Raw genomic sequence first — 14,592 nt, 5'->3', positions numbered from 1 at the left:
TAACAAAATATTTGAATTAACTCTTTTTATCTACAAGTGAAAATGATATAGGAAGAATACATACAAAGGTATAATGAATTCCACTACATACATACCCTCCTCACAAGATCTAACACAAGCAATTGCTATATTATATTGTTGTTTTTGATGCCTTTCTAGCAAGGATAATCCAACATATGATCCTATAAAACACAAAAAATGCAAGCATGATCCCAACATTTTCCCACCTACTATCCTTATCAAGCCCCTTGCTCTTCAACACATCATTCCCAGTAAGCAAACACTTAGACTTATCCTCCCCACTCCAAGAAAAACACTTGTCCCTCAAGCTCCAATACTCATTTGTGAGCAAAGCATCCAAAGGGTACCTATAGAGGGAAACATAGTACATGAAAATCCAGTACTTTGGGATGCATTCTTTGGGTATGAAGTAGCCAGAGAAGAGGAAGAAGGCCCCAAGAACAGTGCAGATGAGGGAGTTCCCCGAGATGAAGTCCGGGGAGATGGCGCTGAGGAAGAGGACTAACGAGCTAGCCATGAGCACGATGAGCCACACCACAAGGGTGAAGAAGGCGAAGGCCGGGAGGGAGGGGTTGAGGCCCACCATCCAGTAAACCGGGATGGCGAAAAGGATGGCCACCGCGAAGAGGAAGGGGAGGAAGATGAGGGTGTTGGCCACCATGTAAGATGAGATCTTGTAGGATGATCTTGAGGCTTCTTTCATTATGACTCGCCGTTCTTGGAGGTAAATTGGGAGAGCTTCAACTGTGGAGGAGAGGAGGAAACTAAGGCTAAATGCAAAAAGCCCTAATCTCTCTGCAACCCCATTTTCATCATTCTTCATCTTAATATACACACTTCCTAACCCTAACCCCCCCACAATAGCCTGCATTGTTCTTGCCAATAAAAGCTGCTTTGTTCTGTAAATAATCTTCCAAAACCTTGAACAAAGCACTGCTATTTCAAACAAACTCGTAAACCAACACGACTCGTTTCCATGTTGTTTATAGTTGTCACCAATAATCTCTTTGTCCCGGTCACTATGAATGGCTTCTTCCCACCTCAGATAGGCTGCAGAGTTGTTCGAATGAGCTTCCAAATCAGAAATAACCTCCATGGAAAACTCGAGGGCGTTTAGCTGGGACGGGATTTGAAACCCCAATTGGTTTATGGTTTCCTCAAGAAGCTCAAGAGAGCCGGAGTGGACAACAGAGCCATGGGAGAGAATGAGGATATTGGAGATGTAATGGAGGATTCTATAGCTGGGCTGGTGAATGGATAGGATTATGGTTCTGTGTTTAGTTGTGGCCATAGATGAGAGAATCTCAAGGACCTGGAGAGCTGAGGAGCTGTCTAGCCCAGAAGTGGGCTCATCTAGGAGGAGAATTGAAGGGTCATGGATCAATTCTATGCCAATTGAGACTCTCTTTCTCTCCCCACCTGAGATTCCTCTATGATCTTCATCCCCAACGAAGTTATTCCCCACATGAACAAGCCCCAGCTCCTGCATTAGCCTCTCGACTCGCTCTTCCCTCTCCTTCGGGGTCGAGTTTTTTAGCTGAAATTTTGAACTGAACATGAGGGTTTCCCTCACGGTTAAGAGGGGGAGAAGATCATCTTCCTGGGCAACAAACCCACATATGTTTCTCAGCTGAGCCGGCCTGGTTACTGGGCTGTCGTTGATGAATATAGTCTTTGGGTCCAAGTCTTTGTCCTTCACCCTGCCAGAGATGATGCGGAGGAGCGTCGATTTCCCGGTCCCGCTCGGCCCCGTCACGGCCAGAACCTCCGAGCTCCGCGCCACGAACGACACGGATTTCAGAATCTTGACGATGGGTTTCTGTTTCTTGAAATGGCGGGAGAGGGAGGAGGGGATAATGAGGGATTTGTTGGGGTCTATGCTGTGGGAGAGGTTCCTGACTCGCAGCTCGTGGGCCGGAGCGGCGGATGGCGGCGGCGGTGGCCGCGGCGGGGAAGAGACGAAGGAGGAGGATTGGCTGGCGGTGGAGTAGTCTTTGGCGGGGGAGCTGGAGTTGGAAGTGGAGAAGATGACGATGGGGTCCTCCTCAGGGGTACTGTGGAAAGGCTGCGAAGCCATAATCTGGTTTTCAGAGCTCATTATTATCATCAGAATTATGGGTGAAAAGATCGAGTGAAGAAGAAAAAGAAAGAGGCTTAAAGTGATGGTGAGATCAGATGAGAGATAGGTGGAGTTTCATGAGTTTGATGAAAGGAGGTTGAACAAACCAGATTGTTTGCGCTATTGGATAATAAATACAGGTGAAGATCAGAGAGAAGTGTAATATCATATCCATCCATTGTTTGGCCAGCTACAAGCTTTGACTATACTTAACTTGCATGCATGAATGATGTATGTATGTAGTGCAGAAATGGGGGTTTTTATCCTCAGATTTTGCAGTCGCTGAACTCTAACCTTCTAATTTAAAGTTCCATTTGGAAAGCAGGAAAATAAATTTTGAAAAATATTTTTTGAAAATGAATATTTTTCATTAAAAAAATTTCATTTCCAATTTTTAGTTGCACTAAAAACTTGGTGTGTTTGGTTTATTTTCTGGAAAATGAGTAAAATTATATAATTAAACATGTCAAAATGGCTTCATTTTCATTTTCCGTTGACTAGATTTTCCTGTTGCATCCAAACACTGAAAACTCGAAAAATATTTTCCAGAAGTCATTTTCCTGCTTTCCAAACGGATCATAAATACATAAAATTGTAGCCGCTGATTGTAGGACTCGCGATTTATCTATGCAATGACTTGGGTTTAGGATTAGTCAGGCAAAATTAAGATCACCTAAGTAATTGTTGACTCCTAACCGGAGCAGCTTAATTGCAACCTTCTTAGTTGTCGGTCAACTATACCTCATTGTAGTCATTTGCCGGTTAGAGTCACAATGCATGATTTATTCAATCACTACAAGAAAAATGCACAAAGAGTGCTGTCGTTTGGAAAAAGACAACAGTTTTGTTCAAAATCGTTGTCATTGACGCAACACTTTTGTCAAAGACAACAGGTTTTTAAAACCGTTGTCTATGTGCATTTTTTATAAAAGACAACGGTTTTATTTAACCGTTGTCATTGGTGTGTTGTCTTTAAGCGCACTTGAATACACAACATTACAAAGACAACGGTTTTTTTAACTGTTGTCTTTGTGCGCTCTTTTTCTTTAAAAAAAAAAATGTTATCTAACTGTTGTCATTGGCATGTTGTCTTTAAGCGCACTTGAATACACAACATTTCAAAGTAAAACTGTTGTCTTTGTGTGTTTCTTTATTTAAACAAAAAAAAAAAAAAAAAAAAAAAAACGGTTTTATTTAACCGTTGTTGTTGGTGTGTTGTCTTTAAGCACACTTGAATACAGAACATTTCAAAGACAACTGTTTTATAAAACTGTTGTCTTTGTACGGTTTCTTTTTTAATTTTAAAAAGACAACGATTTTATTTAACTGTTGTCGTTGTTGTATTGTGTTTAAGCTCACTTGGGTAGTGTGATGAGTTTTCCTCATCACAAAAAATAAATAAAATAAAAAATAATAAAATTGCTTATCAAATATAGAATATCCTCAAACATCTTTTATCTTCTTCTTCTTTTTTTGAAAACCAAACATCTTTTATCTGATCTATTGCACCTAACAATCTAACATTGCTGCTGCTAGTGTTCAAGTCAATATGTCAGTACTGAACAATTGAACATTGGTAAAACCCTATTGCATCACAATGAAGATCTGGAATAAAATATATAATAAGTTGAAGTATGATTAAAATCCTTAGCTTTAAAAAAATACTCAAAATAAATGATTATTATTACTATGATACCATGTTATTTTATTTTATATCTTAAATAATGAAAGATGTAAATGATTGGCTACCCTGCGAGGCTTAACTCAATAGTTCAAAAGTCACCCTAAAAATCTTGCTATAGCGGTAAGGTGGAGGTTCGATGCCGCAATTTACCCCCTCCCGCCCTCTTGGACGGGCTGGGTTCTATCTGTGAAAAACATTATGTATGTAAATCACTGAATGGGCACTAATTAGTCTCTTTTATACGGAGTATCAAATTATTCTTCTTTGTTTTAATTAAAAGTATTATCAATAAAAAAGAATACCATAAAAATTCCTTTTAGAGTAGATAAGAAAAACATTTCAAGTTCAAACAGAAACTATTCACAGAAGCTTCATTTTAAATATGCAGGTCACCAACCAAATACTTGTACTATTATATTGATTTTGAAAACACCATCATTATTAGTTTATTACAGAGTACTATAAATAAAAAGCAGTGCTAAAATATTATTTACAAAAGTACCATAACCCTTTTATATTTATAGTAAAGAATAAATGTATTTTTAGTCCTTTAATTACTCTGTGTTTTTTTTTTTCAAAAAGGTTAAATCCTCAATCTCAAGAGTCTCTCATACCCCTACTTTGTGTTTTTTTGTTGCGATATACATTTTAACTCTTAAAAATGTTACATGTTTAACCCCTGAATCAATACAACAATTAAACTATATTACGTAGTAAAATTTTACTTAATATATAAATATTTTAGTACTTTTTAATGTTCTTCTTTGACTATAATATTCTTTAGTCTCGATAAATAGGAACGATGTACCGTAATTAAAGAAGAAAATTTTAGAGAGGAATGTTGTCAATTTTTTATTTTGCATATAAAATATCAAAACCGAATAAAAATAAATTATAAGGAATAAAGATAATAGACTTTTAAAATACATATTTACTAAGTAAAATTTTAATATAATTAAATAATTTTGTTCTTTTAAGAGTTAAAACACAATTTTTTAGAAGAGTTAGAGGAATGTATTGCAACGGTAAAAAATTAAAGACTAAAACAACTAGTAAGGAACAATTGAGGGACAAAATTTATAGTAATAAGCTCAGTATTCTTTTTATTTAAAGTAACAAGCACAATGGCTCTGTTTGGCAACGCTAAGCTAGGAGCTTATAGCTTATTTTAAGCTACTAATAAGCTATAAGCTCTGTTTGGTAATGTTCCCAAAATAAGCTCCTAGCTTAAAATAAGAGCTTATTTTGGAACGCTACTTTAGGTAGCGTTTCAAAATAAGCTCCTAGCTTCCTAACTTTTTTTCCATCTTTACCCTTATTATTTTAAAGTAATGACATATTTTAACCTTATGAATTAAAACCCTTTCTCTTCCCCTATCTCAACTTTCACGTCAATCCTTCCTTAGTCATGTTTCCTGCTAAACAATTATGTTGAAACTTTAGCTTATTATTATTATTATTATTATTATTATTATTATTATTATTATTATTAAATTAGCAATATGGCTTCATTCTCAAATTGAACAAGAGTCGCCAACGAAAATTTAAGTCACACCTCTAATATCTCAAATTCAAGTAGTAATATCTCCATCAACGAAAATTTAAGTCACACCTCTATGGAGATGAAGGAGATTCGCAACAATATTGCTACTTCATTATGGGATGCTAGATCATGATCATGCTAATAGTTTTATTTTAAAAAGTGTTTACTTTTTTTGGAAGACGAAATGTTAAATTTTAATATGTAAACAAACTAATTTAAAGTTTATGAAGATGTCCTTTTTAGTCTTTTTACATTTATCAGCTTATCAAAAAGCTAATTTTACCAAACACTTTCAATCATAACAGCTAGCTTAACAGCTCTTCAATTTTCAGCTCTGAGCTTATAGCTTTTCAGCTTTCAGCTCCTTTTCAGCTATCAGCTCCTAGCTTATAGCTTTTCAGCTAGGTTTGCTAAACAGAGCCAATATCATTTTTATTTATAATAGTAGTCACCGACTTCACTGTAATTTGTGCGCGTTATAAATTTTTAAAAAAAGAGTCAAATACACCCTCAAACTTAATACAAGAAGTCAATTAGGTCGCTGAACTTTTAAAAGTTATAATTAAGCACATTAACATGTTATTTTAGTATATCAGAACTTAAAAATCCGGTTGGTGACCGGTGATAACAACTTGATAGGGTTCCGACTATACTCCAACTATCTCTGGAAAAAAAATAAAAATCAACAACCATCCATTGATAGCTGGTTTTTCTCCAAAAGTAGGCGAAGCATTGTCGGAATCCTAACAACCTACTATCACCGATTACTAACTGATTTTTTGGCTTCGATGCACTAAAAGGACATATTGATATACTTAATTACAACTTTTAAAAATTCAAAACCCTAATTGATCTCAGTTCGGAGGTGTGCTTAACCATTTTCCCTAAAATTTTTCAATAATCAATATAGCATAGAGTACAGAACTTTAATGCGGACTGATCAATGAACCCTGCTCCAAATTCAAATGCCAAAAGCCTATTGGCAAATAACCTCAAGAGTAATTTTGAGTTACAGGGTACATGCTTTTCAACTTAGGCAAATAACTAGAAAGTTCTCATCAACAAAGCCACAGGAAAAAGAGATTACCAAAAAAAAAAAAAAAAAAAAAAAAAAAACAACAACAACAACAACAACAACAACATCCCCCCCTTCCATATATTTCTGCAAATATATCTCTTTTCCTGCTTTGCATTTACAATCCCTCAGCCAGCTCTGCCACCCCATAATGTGACAGGAAAAGATACCTCGCCTGTGATACCAAAGCAGACAAGTAAGACAAAACGAAACTGAAGGCACACGATGCAATAGGATTGTACATGATGCCTCGCTAGTTAACTTATGAGAAAACGGTTAAACCAGGGTACAGTCGGATCGTTTTTCTTCAAGCAGAAGTTAAAGGATGAATGAAGACTACGGTGACCAACGAGTGCAATTAGATAAATATGTTATTCTTAGGCAAATAAAGATGACCTCTCCCAGCACCTCCTCCCGGCATATTCTCCCTTTCTGATATTCCTCATATACCATTAGAAGGGCGTATCGCCCATCCTGCACGCTCTGTAATGACATTCAAAAAAACGAAATCTCAACTGAAGCATATGTGTTCAGATTGTAAAATCATTCAATCTGGTTTCACTTGAGAAAGTACCTTCAATTGGTCAAACAAGCCAATTGCTCTAGAAAGTAGTTCCTTTGGAACGGAGCACTTTCTTGAAGGATTCAATGGATAATCTCCAACACCTGTAAGGATATTAAATCCAGCAAAAAGATCTGGGTAGTCATATACGAGTAGCTTTCCCTTTAATACATATTGAACAATATCAATTCTGCAAAACAAAGAGGTTACATTTACTAAAACTCATTCCAGTTACTAAGTCGCACAAATGTCACACAAATGTCACACGGTTGAGCCTCAGCTTTTACTGTGTTGTTGCAAAAGAAGAAAAGAGATGTTGCAAAGGACATGAAAACTACTACTAGGGAAAAACTCAAAAAAAAAAAGACTTACCATGAGGCGACAAGGAAAGAGAAAAGGAACGGAGAGCGCCACAAGAAGGAAAAGACGGTGGAAGCGGAGACAGAGAAAGAAACGGAAAAAGGGATCAAAAGAGAAACATGAGGAAGGTGAGTGTGGCTAGGGTTAGAAAAAAGAGATTCAATTTAATGCAGATATTTACTTGAAGTAGATGAATAGTTTTTCCTAGGGTGGTGAGAAGTCTAGTATTTATTGATAACATGCCAGAGTGAGGTAGTGGGCTTTGCTCAGAACAGGAGGACGACGCCAGAGCTTTAACAGCGCCGCCATCAGAGCCACCACGCGCCGGCGCGTGAGGCAGATTCCGGCGACTTCTCCGGCTGAAAATTACACCGGTCAACTCGCCTTAGTGTGTAGGTTCAGCCCATGTATGTTTTGTGGAGTTTTGGGTTGTATTCTGCACTTAGGCAAGGCGAGCACATTAGGCGTTCGGTCTCGACCGACCGGACGCCTAGGCGACGCCTTGATAACACTGGGGTTACCAGGATTTAGGAACCAAAATTTCGCACGAATGTCGCACGGTTGAGCCTCAGCTGTTACTGTGTTGTTGCAAAAGAAGAAAAGAGATGTTGCAAAGGACATGAAAACTACTACTAGGGAAAAACTCAAAAAAAAAAAAAAAGACTTACCATGAGGCGACAAGGAAAGAGAAAAGGAACGGAGAGCGCCACAAGAGGGAAAAGACGGTGGAGGTGGAGGCAGAGAAAGAAAGGGAAAAGGGATCAAAAGAGAAACATGAGGAAGGTGAGTGCGGCTAGCGTTAGAAACAAGAGATTCAATTTAATGCGGATATTTATACAAGGATATTGTAAATTCATAATCAAATTCAAAAGTTAGACAACATTGTATTTGCAGTGCCGTATCGATTTAATATTCACAAGTTAACACAAATTACAGTACAGCTATAGTTTTTTGGGTAACAATTAGGCCTCAAAATAATAATCCCTATCCATACCTTTCATCATATGTGCCATTAGTTGGATACTTGAATTTGAGAGATTTTGGCCTATTAAATTTAGTCCAAATCCATATATCCCAAATCAGAAAGTTAAAATATCAGACCTGTAGAAAAGATACAAAGATCAATTCCAAAATGAGTTCATGTTTAATTTAACAATTTTCTAACAAGAAATATACAGGATTCAAGCATAATTACATATGAAAACAGTGTCTGAAAAGATGGCAAGGTAAGCTCACTCGTATATTTTACATATGATGATTAAAGATACAACTATGAAAAAACAATTGTTTCACTAATTATAAATCCAATCAAGATTTTATTCAAATCTTATAGAAGAATCACCAACCAGCAATTTACTTATTTGTACATATTAATCACATGGCTTACTGTCATAAACATGAAAATACAGACTCAGAAACTTTCCAAGAACTTCACTAATGGCTATAAATGTTTTTAACAGAAGTCTACTATAATAGTCAAGCTCTGCTCCTCGTGTTTGAAACTTTGAATATTAAAATTCGAACACCTCAATTCAAGTCAGTATTATAAAATTGCAAAAGAAATCAACAAAATTCAATATGTGAATTTAATATTATGACATACTACTAGTCTACTACAGGCCCAATGAAAAACATGTTGAAATTTTGAATCAATTCTAAACCACCAATGCATATTTCATAGAAATCTTCAAAAATAAATTATACATGTTTGAAAATTTGAATAATTGAATCCAATCCAGAAAACTTTCTATTAGGCAAAGTTTGCTAATAAAGATGCAAACAACTTTACCTCAACTTTTAGGGAGTTTGGGGGCCCAAACCCATGACCTAATAGTCAATGGAAGAGCAACTAGACCAAGCCCAACTTATATATACTTGAAAATGAAAAAATAAAAAAAAATAAAAAAAAAATTGAAGAAAATGGGCATTCAAGTACAAGATGCAGAAAGGAGAATTTAACTAACTAAAATGGAGAATAAGTTAAATCAGAGGAAATCGAAGTTAGTGTAAAATAAAAGTGAAGATAGCCTTGTCAACTTACAAACAAATGGATGACAGCCATGACTTATTCTTAATGTTATAAAGAATTACTAGAATTCACATAAGGGAGGGAAATACACATACCATTTAAATAGGAATTAATGACTAAATATTAGAAGGATAGCGCAATCTCTGTGCAAAATCCAACGACCCTTATAGCATATTAGATTAGAATTAAACCTTTATATTTGTACTTTAGATTTACTAACACTCTACAAGTGACCTTTCTATGGCTTGGAAGATGATTGTTCAGATCTTTACTTCCGTCTTTCCTTTTTCAAGCAGGTAATAAAGAAGCTACTGTTCTACCCATGGCCTTATAACCCCATATGTTACGTTCTCTCTTATTTTATCAATGTGGGACACTCCCCACTTGCTACTGTTCTTATAATTTGAATCCAACCAATTAGCTGGTCTAACTCAGGGCCTTATAACCCCATATGTTCTCTCTTATTTTATCAATGTGAGACTCTTAACACTATCCCCACTATCCGGGCCATTTTGAATCTAACAGCTACAAAGTGGACCGAGCATGCTCTAATACCATGTTATAAACTAAGATTGAGCTAGGATCACACAACTGGGCTATAATGCACATGGCTAAACCACACTAAATTGAATACAACCAATTAGCTAGTCTAACCCATGGCCTTATATACCCATATGTTCTCTGACTTCTCTCTTATTTTATCAATGTGGGACTCTTAACAAACTTAATTAAATACAAAAGGCCAAGTTTAAAATTGTAAAAAATTTTAAGGAAAAGAATCGAACAAAGGAAAATTAATTTGACATTCAAATAGTATACATGATGAGAAGTTAAAAGGTAAAATGGGGTAAAAGGGTTACCAGGATTTAGGAACCAAAATGTCGCACAGTTGTCGCATGGTTGAGCCTCAGATTTTACTGTATTGTTGCACAAAAAAAAAAAAAAAAAAAAAAGAGATGTTACAAAGGACATGAAATTGTAACAATAGGATTTTTTTTTCTAACATTTATTAAAGAAAACACAAGGATTTAGAAACCAAAGGATCAAGCACTAGCCTTCTGTGTTGCACAATGAAAGAGATGGTATAAAAATTATTAGAAATGAGAAGTGCAATTGTCGAGGACTCCAATGATATACTACTACTAGGGAAAAACTCAAAAAAAGACTTACCATGAGGCGACAAGGAAAGAGAAAAGGAACGGAGAGCGCCACAAGAGGGAAAAAACGGTGGAGGCGGAGGCAGAGAAAGAAAGGGAAAAAGGGATCAAAAGAGAAACATGAGGAAGGTGAGTGTGGCTAGGGTTAGAAACAAGAGATTCAATTTAATGCGGATATTTATACAAGGATATTGTAAATTTTCATAATCAAATTCAAAAGTTAGGCAACATTGTATTGGCAGTGCCGTATCAATTTAATATTCATAAGTTAACACAAAAGGGGGGGAAATACACATACCATTTAAATAGGAATTAATGACTAAATATTAGAAGGATAACGCAATCTCTGTGCAAAATCCAACGACCCTTATAGCACATTAGATTAGAATTAAACCTTTATATTTGTACTTAAGATTTACTAACACTCTACAAGTGACCTTTCTATGGCTTGGAAGATGATTGTTCAGATCTTTACTTCCGTCTTTCCTTTTTCAAGCAGGTAATAAAGAAGATACTGTTCTTATAATTTGAAAATTTTGTTTGAAACTTTGGCATATTGAATTTGTAAAACTTGAGTAACCTAATTGATAGTTTTTACAAAATGAAGAGTGGAAGGGAGAAACTTTTCTTAATAGATAATGATCATAAGAAAAAACTATTTCTTTCATTTTATAAGATTTATTTAAAAAAAAAAAAAAAAAAAAAAAAAAAAAGGATCGTTCAAGATCATTTCTTGTTCATCGTGTAATACACAACTACATATTTGTTCAGTCTTTCTAATGCTAAAATTTCAGAAGTGTAAAGACTAATCATTAATGAATGGGTAGACTATAATTGTCTGTGGAGTAGTGTGGTGCATTTTACGTGCAATTTAAGGTGATAGTTGGTAGGATCAAAGGGTGTCAATCATCAACCAAATGCTTGGAGATACAAAATTGGCTCGTAACAGGGCAGGTAGTTCTCTAACTATTCATCTTTTTGCACCTCTAAACAAACATCTTTGTGTACCTTAGTTTAGAGTGCCATGCTACAATATGGAAAGATATAACACAAAATTTGGGGACCAAGAAACCAGCTAAATTTAAGAACATAAAGTTAAAAGGAAACTCTAGGTGTTAAATGTATGAACTGCTACATTTATTACAGGATACTTTTCTGTATGTTTCCTGCTAGATAAAAAATGCCCCTTTGATTCCCACGTAGGGTTAACTTTCAAAATGCACATGGTAGAAGGTAAAGTCCAAAGACCAGATCCTAAATTGTAACCAACACTAGTCTCCAGTGTCTCCATATTGCGCTTTCCTCGAGGCTTTTATTTCCCTCTACTGCTTTATATATTTGTATCCAAGAACTGTCTCCATACCAAGGAATTTCCAACAAGCTTTATGCTTTGTCTAACATTCTCAACCATCAATTTCCCCATGATTTACTCAACTAAACTAAGGATAATACCAGAAGAGTTCTTATACCTCATTCTTGTACTCTTGTTGCCTCTTCTACTTCATTTTCACTCAAACCTATCAATCCCACAACCATTCTTTCCCTTCTACTGATACATGTTCTTCATCATGCATTTATCTGAACTGCCAATATCCCCAAGTATCATCTTTTAATGCTGTTTATACTTCTCATAACTCAAAGTAGACTTTGTTTTTCTATACCCTCTAAGACACACCACCACCCTTCGTATAATTACTAAAAGTTGGATAAATGTACACTATCTCTAAGTCCATTTAGTAAAGCAATTCCCCTTCCCAAGTGTCAACTGCCCTGCATAAGAAACATCAAGTAGAGACGTAGAGTCTGATACAAGTGGTTTGATACTACAATCAGACAAGTTGGAACATTAGCAAGCCAAGTAGCCAACAAATTAAAAACGATATTTTTGAAGTGATTTCCTTTGCCTCTTAATTATTAGTCTATAAATCCTATTGAGAAGCTTTACAGTTGAATATTAAAGCTACTCATTTTTGTTAGTATTTCATGTTCTATAAGAACAAAGATGAGGGACTGATGGAGTTGCTACTCCATTCACCTAAGATTTTGCATTGCCTGCTGGAATTATCACAAGCAATTGTGCACACAACATATATATAAAGCTAGTGGCATTCTTTGTAAAAACTAAAACGGCAAGAATGTTCACCTTTCACTGGTTTGAGGATGTTAGGCACCATGTCTCCTGATTAATTCCACCAAATTTATAGCGAAACTCTAGTCTAATACGGCGATGTTTCTGGCAGTTCTAAGCACTACTCTTCCCACGGCTCCCTCCTCATCATCTCCACCACTCCTTCCGGTGGAGTATTCTTCATCACCGCCCGTATTCTCATCTCTGAACTCCTCACTCGAGAACCAATTACCCTAGAGATGCAGCCCATTATCCTTCCCGCGCCAAAAGCCCTTGATTCGCCACTCGCCAGAGCCATGTCTTTGCGGTGAAAATAACACAGACGGTAGAAAATGCCGAATCATAAATCAGGGTTGGATTTTTTTTTTTTTTTTTTTTTTGGTCTCTAAATACAAAAATAGGATGCTTTTGAAAAGTTTGATGAATAAAAAATGGACTCCACAATGCATGTTAGTTTTTTTTTTTTTTTTTGAAAAATTAGTTAAATGTAATAAATTATGATATTATTCAGGTATGTGTATAGTGGAAAAAAAGGTAGTATTATACGGTTGAAAGTATACTTGTTATTAACCTCCTTCTTTAATCATTTATAAAGCATAGTAGTTAGTTAATTAGTAGCATGGTTGCAGTAGGAGCTAGGCGCTAGTCGGGCGGTCGGGCAGCGCCTAGCGCCTAGGTGGTCTAGGCGGCGCCTAGGCGGGCACCAAAAAATTAAAAAAAAATAGTGACAGACTTGTAGTTTGACAATTTTAATGAGGTTGTTTTCAACATTCAATCAAATAACACATCTAAATAAATGAAATAATAATAATTTATAAGTCATAACATCATAATAATATTAAAATCTATAATTAATGAAAGACGACATAGGTCAAAACCGAACAAAATCAGTCAAAATCAGACAAAATTGGTTAAAATCGGACGAAATCGGTCAAAATCGGTCGACTCGGCCGAGTTTGGCCGCCTAGGCGGTCGGCCAAGTTTTGGCTGCCTTTAGGCCAAAACGGCAAGGCTCGGTGCCGCCTAGCGCCTAGGCGGCCGAGTTTTGCAACCCTGATTAGTAGTAATTATTACATAATAATTTAGAAGAGTTAATACCTAATATAGTCCTCGATTATAGTAATTTTACTCGATTTGGTCATAAGTGACTTTTTGTGCTCAATTTAATCATCGACTTTGATGATTTTACACATTTTAGTTATTTATTAAAAATTCTGATAGTTGACTGTTAAAAATAGGATCTAACAGTAATTTTCATCCTTCATCCCATTTGGGATGTTCATTCTTCTTCCCCTTATTAAGCTCCACGCATAAATGCAAATCTTCATCCTCAAATCAACTTCAACCCTAAATAAATAAATAAATATTTACATCACAAACAAACTGGAATAGTTTACAAGAGCAAAAACATAAACATGTTGGAAGAGTTTACATCCTGGAACTAAGCTTTTTATGACGGAGTATTATTATTTTTTAACCGTACGGAAACTGCATTATTTTCATGTAGTGATGTATATTAAATGTATCCAATTCTTTCATTTCTTATAAGGCTCTACGATTTTTACCACCCCTATATATAAGCCATACAGTTTAATTTCTTCCATCCCCACTCTTCATTCAACACTGTTGACTTTCGGTGTGTGTGTGTGTGTGTGTGTGTGTGTGCGCACGTACGTGTACGTGTGTATGTGTGTGTGTGTGTGTGCACGTGCGTGTGTGTGCGCGTGCGCGCGTGCGTGTGTGAGCCCGAAAAGAAATGCACGATGATAAACATAAGCCACAAACATCAGGCAAACAATCAACTCAAGTAGGGTTTCTTTGTGCGTACCATATTTTAGTGTGCATTTGCTTTCAATTCTTCGTCTCACATCCCTGTTATTACTCTTTGCCAATTTATTCAACAATGGTTGAGTT

The 14,592-nt window shown here is 35.9% G+C and overlaps 1 protein-coding gene and 1 long non-coding RNA gene across 2 annotated transcripts; both read right to left on the bottom strand.

Annotated features, from left to right (window-relative positions):
- Positions 1-2,318, bottom strand: LOC109191070 (ABC transporter G family member 23). The gene has a single exon (XM_019341645.1). It carries the CDS (start codon positions 2,126-2,128, stop codon positions 131-133), a length of 1,998 nt encoding a protein of 665 aa, XP_019197190.1. The 5' UTR covers positions 2,129-2,318; the 3' UTR covers positions 1-130.
- Positions 2,319-6,307: 3,989 nt separating this feature from the next.
- Positions 6,308-13,061, bottom strand: LOC109191149. Its single transcript, XR_002055898.1, has 5 exons — positions 12,694-13,061; positions 8,359-8,465; positions 7,017-7,194; positions 6,839-6,925; positions 6,308-6,617 (listed from the first exon to the last, which is right to left on the bottom strand). It is a non-coding gene; the product is annotated as an uncharacterized LOC109191149 (long non-coding RNA).
- Positions 13,062-14,592: the final 1,531 nt, after the last annotated feature.

Source organism: Ipomoea nil, unplaced genomic scaffold, assembly GCF_001879475.1.
Source record: "Ipomoea nil cultivar Tokyo-kokei standard unplaced genomic scaffold, Asagao_1.1 scaffold1617, whole genome shotgun sequence".
Lineage (NCBI taxonomy): Eukaryota > Viridiplantae > Streptophyta > Magnoliopsida > Solanales > Convolvulaceae > Ipomoea > Ipomoea nil.
The sequence above is the reverse complement of the archived record's forward strand: the minus strand, read 5'-3'. Positions and strand labels throughout refer to the sequence as shown.

Excerpts from the sequence above, each read along its gene's own strand:
- LOC109191070 (XM_019341645.1), bottom strand. The coding sequence starts at position 2,128 with ATGATAATAATGAGCTCTGAAAACCAGATTATGGCTTCGCAGCCTTTC.